Source organism: Paroedura picta, chromosome 3, assembly GCF_049243985.1.
Source record: "Paroedura picta isolate Pp20150507F chromosome 3, Ppicta_v3.0, whole genome shotgun sequence".
Lineage (NCBI taxonomy): Eukaryota > Metazoa > Chordata > Lepidosauria > Squamata > Gekkonidae > Paroedura > Paroedura picta.
In genome coordinates this window covers 137,525,030-137,546,762 of record NC_135371.1, presented here as the reverse complement: position 1 = coordinate 137,546,762, position 21,733 = coordinate 137,525,030, and the positions used below count along the sequence as shown (strand labels likewise).

The 21,733-nt window shown below is 42.6% G+C and overlaps 1 protein-coding gene and 1 long non-coding RNA gene across 2 annotated transcripts; one reads left to right on the top strand and one right to left on the bottom strand.

Moving 5' to 3' along the window:
- Positions 1-105: 105 nt before the first annotated feature.
- LOC143832984 (uncharacterized) lies at positions 106-9,626 on the bottom strand. Its single transcript, XR_013229474.1, has 3 exons — positions 9,530-9,626; positions 6,155-6,356; positions 106-3,481 (listed from the first exon to the last, which is right to left on the bottom strand). It is a non-coding gene; the product is annotated as an uncharacterized LOC143832984 (long non-coding RNA).
- On the top strand, positions 9,558-21,184 carry NPTX1 (neuronal pentraxin 1). The gene is made up of 5 exons (XM_077328216.1): positions 9,558-10,282; positions 10,674-10,881; positions 11,757-12,001; positions 15,498-15,677; positions 17,174-21,184. The coding sequence occupies exons 1-5, from the start codon at positions 9,770-9,772 to the stop codon at positions 17,393-17,395; spliced, it is 1,368 nt and encodes a 455-aa protein (XP_077184331.1). The 5' UTR covers positions 9,558-9,769; the 3' UTR covers positions 17,396-21,184.
- Positions 21,185-21,733: the final 549 nt, after the last annotated feature.

The following is a 21,733-nucleotide window of genomic DNA, read 5'->3' as shown; positions in this document are numbered from 1 at the left end:
CACGGCTCATTGTCAAACCACACCCTCCGTCCTATCCCTTCCTGGGCCCTTCCTTTTTTCCCTTTCCTCTACACCACCCAATTTTCAAAACAATATCAGTAGGGTGATATAAGAATGGACCCAGCAGCCCCTCCCCCATTTGTTTATATTGTTGTTGAACATCGCCACATTCATCTTCTCACCCAAGGAAGGAGCATTTTTCTAATTTTATTATAGATTCAATATGGTCCCTTCCAATCTACAATAGATGGGAAAAGATAGAAACCAAAGTCTGATAAATGGATACCATGGTAAGTCTTAAGCAGAGAGTAAGAAGAAATGTGGGTAAGGAAATTGGGTGTGAATTTTCTGTGTTCTGCAGGGGGTTGGTGTAGATGACCCTGGAGGTCTCTTCCAACTCTATGATTCTACACATAAAGCAATGCAAGAAACAGCAGGATCCACTCTCCTTCAGCATCTTCTTATCCAGTCCTCTGTCTCTCTGCTCAGGAAAATGCTTTAATGTGCCTTTACTTTTTGGCTCTTCACTGACCTTCATCCCAGCTCTATCCTGCACCCTCTATGATGGTTTTTTGACTACATTTCTTTAAAGGGAATGCGGAAGTTTTAACCCACGAGTTAAATTTTAATGGAACTTCATAACTATGGTACCCAAATGCAATGTAATATTGATAAGGACTGTGCATTCAGCAGGCAAGAGATTGCCCCAGAAAGTTTCTTAGGATCTTATGCAATATGTAACAAAATTAATTATTTGTAATAAAAGGATCCATGTCCCTGTAGCATTGCTGAGACCTGGCTTGTATAAAGAGCCTTCTCACTTTATTATTTGGTTTATTATTTATTATCTCACTTTATTAATTGGAAAGATACAGAGCAGAGGTGGGGACAGTGAGAAAAAGGGATCCCTCATAGAGAAGATGGAGAACTGCAAAAGGGGACTGCAGCAAAATGCAGCACACTTTAGACTAAAATCTTTGCCTGTTGCCGAGCGGAGAGAGGAGCTTTCCATCTCAAAGGCAAAGAGTAAGAACAACAAGCTGTAAAATAGACCGCAAGAGTTTACAAGGGACCATAAAAAGACAAAAATAAAACATGTCATCTAGCAGATTGTAGAAAGTAAAAAAAAAAGTAAACAAAATAGCATAAATCCAACCCTTCCTAAATCAAGGGGAATAGAATGGAAATAGCAGGCAGGTGATCTGTAGCAACATTATTAAAAACCCCTGGGAATCAGTTGTAAGCCCAGAAGGGAACTTGTGACATCATAATGTTGGCTGCCCCACTCTGATAAGCAAATGCCAGTGCTACAGATTAGGACCTCTTCAGTCCTAGGGAAAAAATTCTACACAGAAATCTCCTCCATAAAGGAAATATTATGCAACTCACTAGGTTGTCATGGGTGACTAGTGCAGATGCATGAATTCCATGAGATATTTTCCCACATATCTTGGGGAAACCTAGACGGATCATTTTTAGACATTATTTTATCTCCCTTTTCTCCCATACTGGAGGCTCAAAGCAGTTTATTAGGTAAAATACGCATAAACAATACAAATGTAAACAAAAATATGTGCATATATGAAAAAAATCATACATGGATTGGACATGTGTTCATTGTAAATTGTGAACAGGTTGTCTGTGCCTTCAGTAGATGCATGATGCCTTTCTCTAATATCTATCAAGGACATGAGTTTTCCCTGAGCATGTACCATACTACTGTATGTTAAGAAACTAAGTACTATTATTTGCATGCAGGCCCTGATCCTCTTAAGCTGGCAACAAGTCAAGGAATTCCTGACAGAGCCCTATGGAATCTCAGAGTAAGCATGCATATGTTAGATATAGATGTATAGATGTATATAATTAGTAAGAGAAAATTAGAAAAAATGCTTAGATAGAAATTGTATTAATATAACAATATCCTCAAAGCAATCAACAAAAATAATGAAACTAGCTTACTATCTGACACTTGAAAATCCATATCAGAAGGCACATTCTTAATTACTTGTATAAGCAGTCCCCAATTCAGAGTCTGTAATGCTGCAGCAATTTCATAAACAGTGGCCTGAGAAAATCCAAGCTGGCATAGTGTCTCTCAATTACCAGGCCAGATACAATTTTTAGCCTGCCAGGGTCAGCCAGCCAGCCCTTGCTAAAACTCTCTAGATTACCTCATCTCCCCCTCTCCCTCACAAGACACCAGGTTTCTCTCATAAGTAATTATCCAGGCATAGTGATGTCCTTGAGGAAGAAAAGAGTCTGCCTGAGCTACTCTCTCCTTGCAGACTCCTGCAAGATGGAACCATTCATTAACCCTTGGGAGGAAGAATTGGGGTTGTTTTTCTCTATAGATAGCAAGTGGAGAATTTGAAGGACTCAATAAGTTCTGGTGTGAGCCATATTCTCAAAACTTAATTTTTAATGGTGTGACTGCTTTATTGTGTTATGATCATTTTGGTTAATTTCTTTATCCACAAATAATAGTACAAACCTTCATCTAGATCTGCTGAGAGGAGAGCTGGAGTGCAATATACAATATGTAGTAGTGATGAAATTTATGAGATAGTTTTAAAGTACATCAGTTGTGAAATTTGAAATTTAAAATGTTTGAGGTAAGGGTTATGGGATTTTATAGAGGATTTCTTGAAAATTATAGCAAAAACAGTGTTGGGGAGAAATATCTTCTGTTCCATACACCCAGTAATATGTAATTATTTTACATGTGTGATCTATTGTATACTCCTTCTTTTTCTTCTGTGTCTCTTTTAAAGTAATGTCTTGTTCTTTATAAAATCAATCAATAAATAAAAATAAATAACTGCATGATAAGTCAAAATATCCACAGGATAAAATGAAGGAATTCATGCCACCCCATGCTCCAGGAAAGAGGAGCAATATAAGCATGATTGACAGTGATAATAGCATAGGGATTTTTGGAAATAGCACTAGGGCATCTGTGATTTCTAAGCCTATCTTGAACTGAGCCTGCAGTACTCCAGGCAGCAGGCCTGGATCTTGCAGGACAACTGTAACAGATTGTTATCCCAAATCAACAAACAGCTACACTTAACAGCATGCTTTCCATCTACCACCTGGGCCCCATAATGCAATGTTTACAGCCATGTCAAACCATACAATCACATTTGTTCCTGCCCTATCACATAAAAATCAGCATAATCATGATTTATATTAAACAGTCTTTAGAAAAAAGAAAATACAAAGTTATGCACCTATGGAAAATCATAACAATAAACATTATATCAAACATTCTTAAAAATACAACAAACTGAGAAACTGAAGAAACAGATTGGCATGGCCAGATGGGTAGTATCATCCACTATGAGACATACTTAGCCAAAAAAAATGTAATAGAATTCCATTTGTCATATGTTTTTAGCCTGTGTATTATCTTGTTGATGAACTGTTGTCTTGATTTGGTGTCCTTGCAGCTTTTGCAATTCTAGTATTCACTTTAAGTCTAAGGAAATAAAGGAGGGTATAAATATTTTGAATAAACAAACAATTAAAATAACATGCAGAGAGTTATGTCTAAACCCACTGATTGAAGACGTATTAATACTGTATGGGAAAATAAGAAAACATATTGCCCCACATATCCCAATTAGAATTTAATAAATTAAATAATTCAATACAATAAGAACTGAAGTTCCTTTGTTTAGGTTGTGCAATGATTTCACTAGAGTTATTGATATATGTCTTGATAACCAATATTTCATTGAAAAAAACTGTAAAGGTTGGATGTTTTTAGTATTTCCAATGACATAATTACATTAATTCCAAATGTGATATGATAGATTTTGAAAATCTAGTTTATAAAAAATAAACATCCTTTGTCATGTTTTTATAAATATGTGTTCAAGTTAACATCACTGGTAAAACATTGTTAGGAATTACTCCTAAGAATGTTCTCATAGGCTGAAAATACGACTTTGTCAAAAATTTTAAACAGGATGCAGATACAGGAAGGGTTGAGGATCAGTAGGAGAGGGAAGACAACAGTTTCCATGTTTATTAAAATTATTGTTATTATGCTAATGTTATTGTTGTTATCAACTTGTTATTACCACAAATCGAGTTACCTATATCGTTTCTTGTCTCATATATACCGCCCTGAGCCTTCAGGGAGGGCAGTATATAAATACAATAAATACAATAAATAAATTACTGCTTCTTATTAAAAAAATCAGTTTTGAGAACATTTCTTGCCCTAGGAATGGGAGGCAACCTGCAAGATATGACATGCTTTTCTGTACCCCCATTCAACTATTTCCGCAGCCAAGGATTCAAAATCTGGATTCACCCAGTGTCCTCCTGTTAATATCCTATAAAATATAGGATTGTGGTCATGGGGGGGGGTGGTACTGTCCTCTTTGCAGCACCTTGCCCAGATCCCGAGTCTGAAGCTGATCCAGATCTTGGAGTCTTGTATCCTGGGATCTGACTTGCACCCCCCTCCCTCCCCGACAACCCTGTCCAACCTTCTCTTTGGAAATGTAATGACTATCTGATCCTTTGGCTGCCTCAAATGCTATTTGGTCAAAAAGCAGAATAAAAATCTGTTAAATAAATTACAAAATATTAACTACATTTAGCCAAGAACTCTCTATCTTGCCATGGCATTCTTGACTCTCCACCCTTTGAAGGCATAAATAAACAATAGAAAGCTATGATTCCATCATAACAACCATATGAATACTCTTTAGTGATTCCTAACAGCAGTTTCTTCTGTGGACTTCTACATTTATCATTCAAAAGGGAGAGAGCACCCATCAAAGCCTCATTCATCCCTGTGATTCTTGGGAAGTGTTGTGGCCAATCCCAGATTATTACAGCCAATGAATCACTCGCAGAGCTCCAGTGGAGCACTAAGATCTTTGGGCTCATTGCCCAGAACATGTGCATTTGATGAGAGGCTGGATTTGGCTTTCTGCTTCCCAGCTTTGACTCTCCTTTGCTGAAAGCTTTGGCTGCTGTTGGTATGTTCTTCCCTGGCAGGGAGGCAAGTTTCTCCTCTCCTTCTCCCCACCCCTCCCCTGGCTATTAGAGCTGCTGTGAATTAGTGCCTAAAGCTGGCATTACTCTGCCTTCTCCCCATATCTCCTCTTGAAGAACGCCTATCTGATGCATCCCGTGCTTATGCCTTGCCACTAGCTTAGAAATACTCGTTTTATTCCAGAAGCTGCTGTCCTATGCTGCTCTCTTAAAGAAGGGACCCAATGAAATTCTCAGCAAGGAAATGTCAAGACCTGGCAATTGGTGATTTTCTTGTTTTGTCTGGATTTAAAGTTAAAAGGGAGAAAGATAATGTTGAAGAGGCATAGATTCCAAACAGCTTATACTCTGTGTGTGTGTGTGCGGGGGGGCACAGGAAAAAAAACAATTCTTGAGGTGTGGGCTAAGCATATTATTGGTCTGTGCATCTGGCACCAAAGTTCTTAATGCATAGGGGAAAATGGCAAGAGAAGAGAATAAAATAAGGTGTTCTAACCTTGAAATATGGAACAGTCTATCTGTATTTATATCATTAATCATACAGCTGAGATTCTACCCACCCCCCACTTTAAGTTCTGCATCAGAAATGTTGTGTCATTATGTGCTGAGCCCCATGATTGCTACATGTAGTTCATTTGTGGTAGCATTTTCCTCGACACTTAGAAGACAGAGACTACCCGTGGGGCAGCAGGGGGTAGGGCGGAGTTTGGTAGTCCATTTCAGCTAATTTTGAATGACTGATACTGTTGATACTTGCTTGGTGAAAGTGATCCTGTTAGAAGTCTTAAGCCTGGATAACAGAGTGGGACAAGGCAAGATATTTGAAGCAAAAGTCTTTCTCTAGAGCTGATGGCTCAGTGAACAGGTTCCAGTCCCTGCCTCCACTTTCTGCTCAGAGTGAATGGGGGAAAATACCAATTGGGGTGGGTGGGATTAAATTAGGGAATGTTCAACAGATGAAAATAAGTGGGAGTTGGTCACCCCAGAGAATAGCAGGGAGGCTGGTTTTATTTAAGGTGGCCTCAGTGACAATTCTGGGATGTTTTGCTTTGTTCTTCTGTTTTTGTTTTGTTTTGTTTTTTAAATTCACTGTAGAGCTGTTGAGGTCCAGAATAGCCAGCTGTATTACAAACCTCACCCAGAACAAACTGGCTTTAGTGGGGCTATTCCAGAGGAATGGTGGTGGAGGTAGTGGGGAAGCTGTGCTGCTGCTGCTGCTGCATGGCGACGGCATTTTCTTAGCAGCCCTTCCCAGACCTGTTCACTCTGCAGGGATGCCTTCTGGCTCTCCAGAGGAAACCGGCACCACCTTGTTCTCTCAAGGACAGTCCAGTGATCACCTGAGGGAGGGAGGGAAGGAAGGAAGGAAAGAGAAGGAGGAGGAACAACATGTAACGGAACAGTAAAAATTTGTATCGACTGAACACATGTTGTTTTCTTCCTTCCTCGTCAAGTCAAGTTGTGAGCACTCCCTCTACTTCCCCCCTCCCCCCGCCACTTCACTGGATAACTCAGAGACTAGCTAGGAGTCCTTTTTAAAAATATGTATGCACAGACCTATGCTCTTCTTCCTCTAAGCAACTCACAGGGCTCTGTCTTCTGTTCTCACAATGGTTCTGCAAGGGACATGAGGCTAAGAGACAGCAGCAGTTTTGCTACAGGGCTGCTGGGGTTGAGGCAGCATCCCAGCCATGTGTTGGACACATTGTGATGTCTTTTTTCTTATGCAATGTCTGGCTTTGGGTTGAATGGTGGATCGTGAAACAAAGTTGTGTTCATGTTGGCAAGCAGAGGCCAAGTCTTACCATGGCTATTTCCCACTCAGATTGGGAGAATCTCTGCCCCTTTTCTTGTCTACATTAGGCTGTCCCCTTGAATATATGCTTCTGTTTTACAATGAGTCAGACTACTGGTCTATTAAGGTCAGTGGTGTCCACTCTGGCTGGCAGCTGAGGTCTTTCACATTGTTTACTATTTCACCTTTTAACTAGAGATATTGGGGACAGAACTTTGGATCATTTGCATGCAAAGCAGATGCTCTGCCACTTGAGGGAAGAAGATGAAAAAAGTCTCAGAGCAGCTTATAGTTGCCTACCCTCCCTCTCCCCACCACAGACATCCTGTGAGGGAAGTGAGGCTGAGAGAGCTCTGAGAGAACTGTGATTAACTCAAGATCATCTAGCTGGCTGCATGTGGAGGAGGAGTGGGGAATCAAGCCCAATTATCCAGGTTAGAGGCCACCACTCTGAACCCCCACACCAAGCTGGCTCTCAAGGGCAAGGGCTCTGATGTAAAAAAGAAGCTGTAGGCAGTTTAGTCTTGTATCCATCCAACAGCAGGCTTTTGATGCTTGCTGTGAATTTCGACCTCTGCTACTGAAACCTGAGATAGCACCTCTGCTCTTCCCACCACTGCATTCAGGGAGAAGGAGAGATAAATATATAGGACATTAAACCTTTAAGCACATCTGCCACCTTTGCAGCAGGGGGTTTCCTAAGGAAAATGGGATGGGGAGTGGATGATGAAGCTGACAGGATACTCTAGGGGGGTGTAAATGTGCTCAGCTCAGAATTTCCCTTTGTGTTCCTAGTAACACACCTGTGCATTTTCGTTATGTGTGGACACCAGCATGAAGACGTGTCCCTTTCTCCCTCTCAGCATATATCCTATATAGCTATCCCGACCTCCAGTTCTTCCAATAGGAAGCCACATTGAACATTCTCTGGGATTTTTCAGGCAGGGACCTATATGCATTGCAGGGGGACTCCCCGCCCCCAAAACCAGTGGATAATCAGAGTCAAGCTCCGGTGACACAGCTGGTGGGAACTGAAGCCCAAGGTGAAGGGCTAGGATGGAGAACAAAAGGCAAATGATGGGTATTACAATCCCTCGCCTGTCTGCCATCTCCTTTGTGGGACAGATTCAGAACGGAACATTTTGCGCGGAACTGCAAGCTTCCCCGGTAGTACACAGCCCAGGCCACGGCTCGCCTATTCCCGGAGCAGGCAAACAGAAAGGGGTGGGGGTGGGGGTGGGGGTGGAAGCAGACCGGGATCGATCTGAGCGCTCCATTTCCTGAGCCTCGGCGGCGCCTCAGCAGCACTGTGCAGGAAGCCGCTCGCCGTCATTCAAGGACCGGTGCTTGGAGAGGAAGCGAGTTTCTTCCGCTGACTGTTCCTCGGGCGCAGGATGTTTCCTGCGGGAGAACTGTGTTCCTGGAAGCGAGTCTCCCGGCTGGGCCCAGGGGGCGAGGGAACCGTCAGCGGGAAGAAGTCGGCGTGACAAGTAGCCCCCGCTGTTTGGCCGGTTGAGCTGCAGAGGCAGTGAAATTGACGCGTGTGCCAGAGCACTGAAGCCCCGCCTTCTGCCGAAGCCCCTCCGGAGAACTCTGCCGTGACAATAGAACGGATTCGGGGCACGCTGTCGGTTTTCGCCGCTGATCTAAACGGGCAAAAAAGCAGGAGCCCACAATACACCGGCCGAACGAGAAAGCGAGAACAGAGCTCAATCCTGGAAACGTGTCTTCTGTGACAGTGTTTATGAGCATGTGCAGAGTTCCAATGAATTATCTCCATGGGCCACTGTCCGTCTTGACTAAGGGGAGAGCTCAGTTGCATAGCTTTCTAGAAACAAACAGCAAGACGAAAGAGAGGTGCCCAGTAGGCAAGTCCAAAAGGATTCGCCCCTCATGTTCTTCCTTAAAAATATCTCACCTGCATCTAAGGCAATGATACCCCTCAGCCTGCCTTGTCCTCCATGCGAAGTTTCCCAACACATTCGTTTATTCAGGCCTCCTAACAAAGCTTCTTCTTTCCAAACTTAATACAAGGCTGATATTCTTACATGTGTGTGTTGCACACGAGTGCGCGCACCCACACATGGGTTACCCAGCAGAGACGCAGTCAGGAAATGATTCACAGCAAAGATTCTCAAGGCTGAACTACTCCCGAAGAGTCGCTATTCGACAGCCAGAGACACCAGAGGTTAAAGCATTCGCACCCCACCCTCAGCTACTCCACTCGGAGAAAATCCACACCACGCCGATCACAACACGGCTTATTCTTAGAGCAGCCGTACTTTGCTGCAGTGACTATTTCGCACGCCACACAGCGGAGTTACATACTCGTGGCCGTATACACAACGGCTGGGTTAGGATTTCTTTTACAAAACCTTTGACCCTACTCCTGATTCTTCATACCATAACGGTTTGCTTCATCAACACCCCTCGCTAGCTAAACTAGGGCACGGAGAGAGGATTAACTTGCACACAAACACCCCCTTTCATGTTGCCTTTGCCCCTTCCCAAAGGTAAATTGTCCACAGGGAAAACCGAGCGTCTCTTCCGGCACCCAGCGCAGCCCTCTGGCTGCTTTTTAAACACACCCCAAGCAGCACTTTCTAGACAACGGAGGAAAACTCTCTGCTGCTCACGCGCATGCATTAGGCGGCTGTCACACCGCTGGTTCTTTCATGCGCAAACTGGACGCCCCCACCCACCGCCGGTTCTTCCTACCCGTGGTTCCATTCCGCGCTAGGAAAGCAGGCAGCGGCGCGCAATTATCAGGCTCGGCCAATGCATGCGGGACCCTCTACTTTTACTTAGACCTCCTTAAAACAGGAAACACGATGGGTCACAAGGCAATTAAACAGGGATTCCACCCTATTATGACGTCAACGGCGTTGTAGCCCCTCCCGCCCTCTATAAAAGGAGCCTGCGTACCGCAGTCAGCTCGGCAGTTCGGCGGACAGTTCCATGGTGCTGAAACAAAGTCCACGGTTTCGGTGCTCCGCGTCTGTTGGGAACTTTGCCTCAGCCATGTTTGCGGGGATCCGTTGCAGCCTCTTGTTGGCTTCTTTTTTCTTCTTGAGAGGATGCGCCCAGAATTTTGGACAGACTCGTTTTATCTGCACCTCAGTGCCGGTGGATATGGACATGTGTACTTCTTCAATGCAGACCGGTGGCAGCACAGAAGATCTGAAGACCACGGTGCTACAGCTCCGGGAAACAGTGCTTCAGCAAAAGGAGACCATCATGAACCAAAAGGAAACCATTAGGGAACTGACCACTAAGCTGGGCAGGTGTGAGAGCCAGAGCTTGCTGGAGACAGTCCCTGGTGAATCCAAAACGGGTGGGGGCTCCAACAGGAAACAGACCGGTTCTTCCAAAAACACCATGGGAGATCTCTCTCGGACTCCAGCTGCAGAGACCTTGAGCCAACTTGGGCAAACTTTGCAGTCACTTAAAACAAGGCTAGAAACATTGGAGGTACAACTTTCTCCTTTCTCTTATTCCTCAGAGTTAGTCAAGAAGATATGCCAGGCTAGCTTTGGGGTTGGTCCTTCTTGTTGCTCTAATGCACTCTAATGTTACCTTTGCCCCTTTTCAAAGTTGCCTTTGCCCCTTTTCAAAGATAAATTGTCCACAGGAAAAATTGAGCTTTTCTTCCTGCACCCGGTGCATTTCAATGGCAGATGGAATGCTTTTGTTTAATGAAGTGATTGATTGTTCTTTAGCTTGATAAGCTCTAAATGAGTTTAACTCTCAGGGTAATGGGCATCAGAACTAGTCTCCAGTAAATAATGCTGCCGTGTTAATTTGGTTTGCAACAATCCACTTACTCTCTTTGCTTCTCCCCTCCCCTCCCGATCCCACACAGCAATTCAGTAGAATGAATTCATCCAGCCAGACCAATTCCTTAAAGGATATACTCCAGAGTAACATTGATGATTTAGAGAAGCAAGTGCTGTCCCGAATTAACAGCTTGGAGGAAGGAAAGTACAACCCTAAGAATGAAACTGAAGAAAGAGGGAAAATAGAAAGCACCTTAACGTCCCTTCACCAAAGGATCAGTGACCTAGAGAAAGGTAAAAGGCACAGAATGAAACCATCAGCATTTATTGTGAATAATGCTACATTTGGATAAACAGATCTACTTTGCCCCCCACGGAACACAGGAATGGTCCCCCATTCTATTATCTAAAGAGATGAAAAATCCATGTTTTACTGTTCAGCTATGAGCACATTCAACCCTATTCTTCTCTCAAACTAGTGGATAGGAATGTGTGGATGGGTGTTTATGTGTCCTAGGGAAAAGCAATAAATAAGTATGTAATTGTTCCAAAATATTTGTCACATTTGAAATAAATGCTTCACTAAATGAGGAAAAAATACCATGTACTTGTCACATTTTAAAGAGAGAAAACACACATTTGTTCTGCTAGCCTTCTGTATCTCAGAGCTTTGGGATCTACCCTCTAAGTGACCTAGGACAAACTATATCATTTTCTTCCCCCTTCTATGAAATCTGTATATCTTAAACTGAAGCAAGATAGGATCATTTTGCCTGTTTCCTTCCTGTGGATTGATTAGTGCTCATTAGCTCTTTTTAGCTTTGTTGTAAAAAATTTACAAGCCCTGGGAGGGGGAAGGTGCAGGAGATACAGAGAGACCTTATTCTCCAAGTACTGTCCATGTGACCAGGATTAGAGTGCAGAAATATGCTGGAGGGATTTAAACAGTGCCATCTTAAGGCTTGTTATATAATGAAAGAAAGAAGGATAGAGAATGACAATTCCATGGTTTGGGTTGGTTTGCAATGGTAGTTATGAGGTTGAAAAGGGAGCTGAGAGACCCTATTCCCCTTGCTAATTATGTCTCCAGATCACCGCCCTTTATAGGACCACCTTGTCTTAGTATGCTCTCAAGACACCAGGCAAATGTCCTCTCTATTTTCCCCTAGGTCAGAAAGACAACAGGCCGACAGACAAGTTTCAGCTGACATTTCCCTTGAGAACCAACTACATGTATGCCAAAGTCAAGAAAAGCCTGCCAGAGATGTATGCCTTCAGTATTTGCATGTGGATAAAATCTAATGCCTCCCCAGGTGTAGGTACACCTTTCTCTTATGCGGTGCCAGGACAAGCCAATGAGTTGGTGCTTATTGAGTGGGGCAACAATCCCATGGAAATACTTATTAATGACAAGGTAAGTGGTGGAGAGATCAACATTACATGCATAGTTAAGTAGTCAAAATTCTGCATCCTCTTTCAGAACACCCAGTAATATCTTTTGCACCACTCGTGACTGTGCTGGTTAATACTGCAACCATCAATATTAGAATCATAGAACTGGAAGGGGCTGTACAGGCCATCTAGTCCAACATCTTGTTCAGTGCAGGACCAAATTAAAGCATCCAGGATAAGAATCTGTCCATCCGCTGCTTGAAGTCTGCCAGTGGGGGGGAGCTCACCACCTCCTTAGGCAGTCAATTCCACTGCTGAATTACTCTGACTCTGAATTTTTTTCCACCTGATATCATTCTCCATGTACTTTAAATCCATTACTGCAGGACCTATCCTCTGCTGCCAACAGGAGCCATTAGAAAATATGACTTTGCTTTTGAAGTGAACTCAAGGGAAAGGAAGTGAGTTAAAACTCTCTGGGCTTCAATGTCTTTCCTGGAGGAAATTTAACATACGTTCCAAATGGACTTGTATGTGGCATGCTCTTCAGGGAAGTATTTACAGATTCAGGAGCCATGACTCCCCTTTTCCCTCCCCAGTATTTACTCAGAGTATGAAATGTTTATATTTACTAAACAAAAATTTTAGATGTATAGTCTTGTGGCCTGAAGTCAAAGAAAAGGTCTTTCTTTACAGATAATTTATACATATTATCAGAAAAATGCAAGCTCCTAACCTGCACATTGGCTACACCACATTTTCACACGTATGAACTTGGGGTTTTGAATGTACATACTGAACCAAACATATCAAGGTATCCAAACAACCCAAGTTACAGTTCTCCTTGAAGCCTTCTCAGGAAGTATGAAGCAATGGATTGAATGGGAGGGACTATAGGCTCTGTCCCAAAATTATAGGACAATAATTAGGCATGGGGAAAAAATGAGTTTGAGGAGAGGGTTGCTAAAAGCATCCAGACAAAATATATATAATCAGGAAACCTGGGCATTTGGGAATGCAAGGAATAAAGTGGTTTCTAAAGGAAGATGGGGAGATGGCAGAGAAGCTCAATGACATATTTTCCTTCTAGTTCACTGTGGAAAGCATGGATCATATACCACTAACAGAGCCCCTGTTTTCAGGAGTGGATTCTGAAGAACTGACCCAAATTGAAGTGACCAGAGATGAAGTTTTAGGCCTACTGGGGAAATGAAAACCCGATAAGTCTCCAGGTCTTGATGGCATATACCAGAGAGTTCTTAAGGAACTCAGATGTGAGATAGGTTATATATACAGGTTAGTATAATTATCACTAAATTCAGTCACTGTACCAGAACAGTGAAGAGCAGCAAATGTCACACCAGTTTTTAAAAAGGGATCCAAAGGGGAACCAGGAAATAACAGGACAGTCAGTATAAGATCTGCCCCAGGCAAATTAGTAGAAACTGTAATCAAAGATAGAATTTTTAGGAACATAGAGGGACAAAGCCTGCTGAGGAAAAACCAGCATGGCTTCTGCAAAGGGAGGTCCTGCCTCAGCAACCTTTTGGACTTCTTTGAGAAAATGAAGAAGCAATTAGACAATGGTGACCTAGTAGACATTATATACCTAGATGTTCAAAAGACATTTGACAAGGTAACTCACGAAAAACTCCTTTATAAACAGTTATGGGATAGAGGACGGGTTCTCCTATGGCTTAAAAACTTGTTAAATGACAAGAAGCAAAGAGTGGAAATAAATGGGCAGTTCTCACAATGGAGGAAAGTAAGCAGTGGGGTCCCACAAGGATTGTAATTGAGGCTATTAGTATTTAATTTATTCATAAATGAACTGGAACTAGGGGTAAGAAGTCTAGTGCCCAAGTTTGAAGATTAAACCAAATTATTCAGGATGGTGAAAAGCAAGGCTGACTGTGAAGAACTTCAAGAGGACCTCCACAAACTGGGTGAGTGGGTGACAATGTGGCAAATGAAGTTCAATGCTGGTAAATGTAAAGTCATGCAGATGGGTCTGAACTTGCTGAGGTTGAGAGGTGAAATGATCTTAGGGTCATAGTGGATAGCTCAATGAAAGTGTCAGCCCACTGTGCTGCAGCGGTGAAAAAGGCAAACTCTATGTTGGGGATTCTTAGGAACGGAATTGAGAATAAAGCAGCCAATATTGCATTGGCCCTGTATAGATTTGTGTTGTGGTCTTGTTTGGAATATGGTGTACAATTCTGACCACCATATCCCAAAAGGACATTGCAGAGCTGGAAAAAGTACAGAGGAGGACAACCAAGTTGATTAGGGGGTTGGAAAGGCTGAAGAGTCTGGGGAAAGAGGCAACTAAAGAGGGATATTTACAAAATTATGCATATAGTGGAAAGCTGACAAAATGAATTTTTTCTCCCTCTCCCCAAATACTAGAACTCTAGGATAGCCTTTCTCAACTTTTTAATGGTTGAGAACCCCCTGAAACATTATCCAGTCTTTGAGAAACCCCAGAAGTTGCATGATCATGCAGAATATGGTTGGGAAGCATAGTAGTGTGTATGCCCACCTGGGCCCCCTTCCCTTCCCCACCTCTTTAGGTCCATCATTGGTCATTTGGGGGGGGGGCAGCCATTTGGAGGGGGGCAGGTCAATATATCCATAACTCCTATCAATTCAGGAAATCCTTCCAGGGCTGTCAAGAAACCCCAGAGTTTTACAAAACCGAGGTTGAGAATACCTGCTGTAGGGCATCCAATGAAACAGATGGGGCAGTATTTTCAGGATTGACAAAAGGAAATACCTCTTTACACAGAGAGTGATTATAACATGGAATTTGCTGCTAGAAGATGAGTAATGGCCACAGGAATAAACAGCTTTGGAAAGGTATTAGATTCATGGAACATAAGTCTATCAACGGCTATTAACTGAGATGAACCTCCACATTCAGAGGCAGTAATGCTTTGAATCCCAGAGTCAGGAGGCAACATCAAAGGAAGGAGTTAGCCTCTGTGCCCTGTTGCTGGCCATCCAAGGGAACTGGTTGGCCATCGTGGGAGTCAGGATGCTGGACTAGATGACCCAATTGGTCTGATGGAGAGCAGGGCTCTTCATATGGTCTTATGTTAAATGAAATCTGAAAATGTATTAAAAGTTTCTCAAAATATAACACACATATCATTTTTGGAGTTGGGCAACTTGATCCTATGAAAGCAAAAGTACCCTCACAATTGACATCACTTGGGAAGCATGCCTAGACTGGTCTGCTCAGAAGTAAATCCAGTTTTATTCAGTGTAACATACTACCAGGAAAAGGTTCTTAGGATTGCTTGTTGGGTGAAGGTTCTGAATATTTGTCAAGACTCCAGCTGTACCAATGGAGACTAGAGGATGCTATGACAGGTGTTCTGATTAGGTATTCCTGTTCTGTGATTAGAGAAGAGGACCAATGAGTCAGGATGAGCAACGTGTTCTCGTGCATGATTTGTACTTGTCTCCATTGTAGGGTTTGCATGCCTGCAATAGTTTTCCTCTTCTCCATTCAGGTGGCAAAGCTCCCGTTTGTCATTAACGATGGGAAATGGCACCACATCTGTATCACATGGACAACCCGGGATGGCGTCTGGGAGGCTTATCAGGATGGTGCACTGCAGGGAAATGGGGAAAACTTGGCACCTTATCACCCCATCAAGCCTCAGGGCGTCCTTGTTCTGGGACAGGAACAGGTAAAGTAGCATGGTGACAGCAAAAAACGAGAGAATATCTGCTGGGAATTCTTCATTTCCTGTATAAGGTTTACACAGTAATTTACTATATAAGAAGAATATAGAAGGGAATCAGCCAGAAAATGGGGGAGACCCACATCTTTTGATCTGGCCACGCCTGGATTTTCCCTACTTTCTCCAACATATTAGAATTCATCTCCATTTCTAGATGCCTGCTGTGCATATTGGAAACCAGGGGGTTCTGATGGTTTTGATGCTTCATTGTCTCAGCAGTTTTAGTTGTTTATGTGCAGAGATCTCCTGTGCTGTGAATATGGTGTGGTGAAACCAACCTGGTACAAGACATTTCGGCACATGTAGTATAAGGCTGATAATGATGATGGATTCCCTAGCAAAATGTGAATTTTTGCTGGGTGTTCTGGGAGTAGATCCCCTATAGAACAATTCAACTGTGAGTACTACAAATTTGCCTCCAAATACCATCAGTAGCAGAATCTATGGCATCTTCATAAGAGCAGAAGGGGAGGAGGAGGAGGAGGAGGAGATGGAGAGGACAGGACAGATGGAATGCTAGAAGGACTTTAAAATGAATAGGAAACAAAGAGAATCAACCTGCTCCCTTCTGTTATGTACACATTCAAGAACAACCACACACAAAACATATATATCACTCACAGTGGCCTGTCCATTGTGTAAATGGTACATTTATCCCAAACATGGGACCTGCAGGTTGCACTTCAGTTTCAGTCAACATGTACTCATTTTCTCAACGTGGGAAACAACACTCCCCAGCCACAATCTATATTTGATAAGATTCTATGTATATCATAAAAGAGTGGATCAAAAAACCCGTCCTGCTTGCCTAAAGCCAGTCATGGGCAGCCGCAAAATCTTTCACACGGAATGGGACACTGTAGGACTGCCAAACTTCCCCTCTCCATTTCTAAACAAAGCAGCCAGCTATTTCCCCTATCGCATAAACAACTTACGTAGATCCATTTGGCTGCCTCTAGCACAGCACATTAACTTAGACGCATATCTGCAGCAATTGCATGTCATGATGACAACTTTTTGCACATAGTCCTTCAGTTTATTGTAGCTTTGCATATACAAAAATATCAACATGGGAGGATAGAGACTTTTAATGATAATTTGTTTCACTGTTGCCCACCACATGCAGTAATGTCATCTAACAAAGCATGTGGCCTTTTGTGTACATGTGAACAAATCCAGCCCTTTGTCTTCCCAGGTACACCATCAGTATCAAAGCCAGGGACAACAATGCACTTCAGAGATGGTGTGTTCCCTATCTCTTATTAAGCTCCTCTAGCACTGACATTCCCAAACTACCTTAAAAGTTTTCTGGCCTGTTTCAAGTGTTTAGGCTGTAGAAAGGCCCAATGGCTGGGTTGGCACCTAGGGAAAGGGAGGCAGCTGTTTAGATCAGACTACATGTCACATTTTCAAAGCCTCTGTCTTTAATTTCTTTCTTCAAGGATACCCTTGGTGGTGGATTTGATGCCACCCAGGCATTTGTGGGAGAATTGGCCCACTTCAACATCTGGGATCGAAAACTCACCCCAGGAGAGATCTACAACCTGGCTACCTGCAGCAACAAAGCTCTGCCTGGTAGCGTCATAGCCTGGTCTGAGACCAACATTGATATTTACGGTGGAGCCACCAAATGGACATTTGAAGCCTGTCGTCAGATCAACTAAATGTGCTGCTCCTTCCCCTCCCATTCCATTTAACCCTTGGTTAACAGACATCCTCCCCACCCAGGAATGAATTATGGACAAATCCTATCCCCTTCCTCTCATATGTCTCTCTTGCTTCTCCATCACACCAACTCTATTGTTTGTTTGTCGTAAAGAATCAGCCACTGGTTTGTCTAGGAGACTTAGCCCAAGTTTTCTCAGACAACAGCTCTAGGGCAACCTGGAACTTTGGAACCTGATGATGAGGGGAGAGGGTTCATTAGATCTTCCCATCTCCCATTTCTCCCTTTCCCCTTTGGAATGAGACTTCATTCTCCTGCCATTTTGCTTTATGAAGTCTCATTGTGGTCTGATTTTTTTCTGGCTTGCCAACTTCATTTCGAAGCCTGAGTGCCTTTGGGCTGGTGCGACTCTTTCAGCACATTTGTCTTCATTTGCATATACTTTTTAAAGGATATCTCTATATTCCTACTCTATGTCTTTTAAGCAGGCAATTCTCCTATGGGTAGACTTTTTTATTTTGTATTAAAAATTATTCTCTTAGCGATAGAGGATAAATGCTTTTGAATGATGCATGAAGGTGGCTTGATTAGAAGTAAGACTTGGGGTAAGGGGTAGGACTGTTCTCTTAACATGTTCACGTCCCCCCCCCCATGTATATTCTGGCTGTGGCCAGAACACTACAAAGCCATCTGTGCCCCCAAGGGCAAGTGTAAGATTCAGGAGCACTGCTGGGCCAAGGGTCCTAGATGTCTTGTCCAGATCCTGAGTGATTTGTACGAATGGCTGTCTCTTATCTAGTCTAATGGAGCTATAGCAGAGCTCCCTCCCTGCTCTGCCTTCATTTTGCTGTAAAGAATCTGCCTCTGTCAACCACCACAAAACCTAGGCATGGTTGGGACCGGGAGTCCTTTCTTTACACAGGCACTAGTTACTGCTTCTGTGACTTGAAGACGGCAGATAATTCCAAATCATTTCCCTCCTCTCCCTTCTTAGTTCTGTAGCAGGCTCTTGTTTGCCTTTCCACCACAAAGGAAATGTACCTTGGGCTTCTCACAGAATTAGCTGCCTGGGAGAGTTTAATATCTTCCTTACGAGACATTCCCCTGTCCTTGCCAGCATCCATTTACTCTCACTAAGAGCCATAAACATGAAGGGCTGGGGCTGGGGTGGGGGGTAAGGGGAGGGAGCTGGATGCAAAGCATGCAAGAGCAGTCCAATTTCCATGGCCACTATGTGGAGCTGAGATTTTTGCCTTTTAAATATAAATTGGGATGATTGCTGTTGACAGGAAGAACACACCCAATGAGCCTTGCCTGCCCCGTGCTTCTCTGGCCCAATGGGATTTGAGCTATATGTCACTTTCATGAAGGCGAAAGATTCTTCCTTTTGGAAAGGAGTAGAGAAACTATTTGAGAGAGGCTTTAAGTGGAAATGTGCAGAAATGGAAATCAGGGCAAATCCTGGGATTACTTCAAAACCCCAGGGGATTAAAAAAGAGGCTGTGGCATTTTCATGTATCAGAAAACAGCCTGTGTTGTATTTTTAAAACAACACAAGGGAGACTAATAGGTTGGATGAATGTGTAGAGCCTGCACAAAACTCTCTGAAGTGGGGGGGGGGGAGAGTGTGCAATCCTCATTGTAATATAGATTGAGCTGTTTTTCTTTTAAGGTACCAACTAATTTAAGGAAGCTGGAAAAGTGTCTCCGTTGACCTGTCTCATGGAGAATGTGCTTTGATTAGATGGGACTGCTTGTCTTTCCACCTTTAGTGGCAGCTGGTTGCATAGTAATGTGGTGTTTCGGTGAAGTTTGTTGATTCTGTCCCAGTTTGTGGCACCCTGCAGGCACAGAGGAGGCATGGGGTGCACTGTTTCCTGCATGTTTCAGTAGGTGCCTCAACCTTGTTTTACCTGGTCTAATGCTTGCCTGCTTGCATGGGCTACTGCAGAGCTGTGAGGGTTTGCCAAGCAATAGTTCATGCTTTAAAAAAAAACATCATCGGAGCACATTTATAGATATCAGGTGTGGCTGGAAAAAAGGTGACCAAGGATGCAGCGTTCTTCCCCATGATAAACAGAAGTATACTTCTTTTTGTATTTAAACACACCCTGTTAAAATCCTGATGACTATTAAATCCGTGGGGACTGTTCCCTTCAGCACCATTTCTTCCTTTAAGCCCTAGGAGCCCACAGCACCTGAGCATTCCTCAAAGGCAGCAGTGGGGGTATTTCTTTAAGCATCTCTGCCTCCTGACCTACACTGTGCTGTTGGTTCAGATCTACCGATGTCTATCAAAGTGGAGGTGCTTGGAGCTGTCCCTTCAGCACCACTACAGACGATCTTTTTTCCACTCCAGGCTTACTAACAAGGGTTTCTCTAGCAAGCATGGATATAGATCTGGTCCATTCAAACCAACCCTATTGCTTAATATGATTAATGTTCCATCTTGCACTGAATAGTACATGCCTCTCTCAGGTAATGTCCTTTTATGGGGAAAAAATATGGAGCATTGTGTGTGTTTTGCCTACATACTGTCTGACAATTCTCCAAAAGCTTCTTCTTACAGAGAGAATAAACTGGCTATTTACATAGGCATAATTCAACTAACAAATATATATGGTAACATTGATCTGTCAGTTATTCATCCTCTAGCACTTAATCCTTGACATGTGCAACAAGAAGCAAGTCCAAATAACAATTTTTAGAAACAGCCTAAATGTAATAATAGTTGAAATAGCCTTTACTGTCCCTTTAGGTACTGTTTGAAATATCTACCCTTTCTGCTTTTGTAAAAAAAATGATTTCTCTTGTTGTAAAAGGAGTTTACTACCAAAAAAAGTATTTTATTAGAAGAGAATATTTAGTAAATTAACCAATGTTCCCTGAAAAAAAATACTTTTACGCTACCGATGAAGGATAAAGGATGATAAAGTTTATTTTGAATATGTAGTATTTTATATAGTTTCTTTTTTAAAAGAATTCATGGTTTGTACAAATGGACACAGCCATTACCCCTTTTAATGATCTTCTCTCTTACTCTGGTCAAGAAGTTTCCCTGGCTGGGGGGGGGGGAGAAAAAGACAATCCCATGTGGTTTTACTGAGCCATTTTGACCATCTAAAGCTGTAGCAAAGGAATATGCAACATAGATGGTCATATAATAAGCAGTTCAAGGTTGATACTGCATTACTGGGAAAAAAACTGCTGCTATTCAGAAATCAGAATGAACCATGTGACCATTCCTGTGAAAAAAGAATGCTAGGAATAATTCATACAAACCCAACCTTGTTCTTAAATCTCGGCTCAGGGTAGCATATTTTAAGCAGTTCTCTTTAAAACAAAACAGAACCACGGGACCTTGCATGATCAATCTGTTTTCATCCTTATTGGAAACTCTGTTGCAACTAATTATGAATTTAAGTACACTCTGATGAAGGGGGGAAATGTAAAGATAAAGAAATACAGTCTGAATTGTGTGTGATTTGCCAAAAATAAAAAGGGAGATAGTGGTACAATTGTATATACTGTACAACGTGAAAGAGGATAAATGTTTCCTGAATTACCATTCTGTTAACCAAAGCTGTATATTTTTCCTACTTCTTGCTAACAGTCTTTACTGGATTTTAAATTAGTTGTTGTTCTATCTTACATCCACAGTCCATATCAGCAGTTCTAAAAATGCACTGTTTCTACTGGTCTTCATGCTTTTTTTTTTTTGTTTTATTGCTGGAACTACATGAATTGTTGAGTTTATTTTTACACAATAAAGAGTGATGAAAGACAATATGTTCATCTTCAAACACTGACTTCCCAGAGAAAGCTCAGTATGAAAGTAAAAATCAATCCAGGTGATCTCCCCATGGGGACAGTTATGCCTTGTGCAGCGGAGATGTCACAGATTCCACAAGATCTCAGCACAGATGATAGCCTTCTGCCTAGCCAGCCTTGGGATGAGGAAATGGAGTGGATAACCAGCAACTGCATATCAATTGGTTGCTGTCTGTGAATGAACTCCCTTGTTTTGTCAACTCCTTTGTCTACAGATGTGACTTGCCTAACCTTTCACTGTTCTGGCTCCCAACTACCAATCATGCAAAGTCTATCTCCCCTCCCCAGTTCTGTGTTCGGTGTTTTCTTCCTCTGTCCCTTCACCCCGTAGTCACTTGTCTCTTTTTGGCTCACCTTATCCTAAGCTAAAAATTAGGCTAGCATCAAAGTCAATGACTTTTAACCCCTTTTAAGCCCTGATGAGACTCTGAGCAATTCAGTTGATCTCTTGGTCCTGACCTGCTCCTGTAATTCTTGCTTTGTTTACAAAACAGCAAGTAAGTCT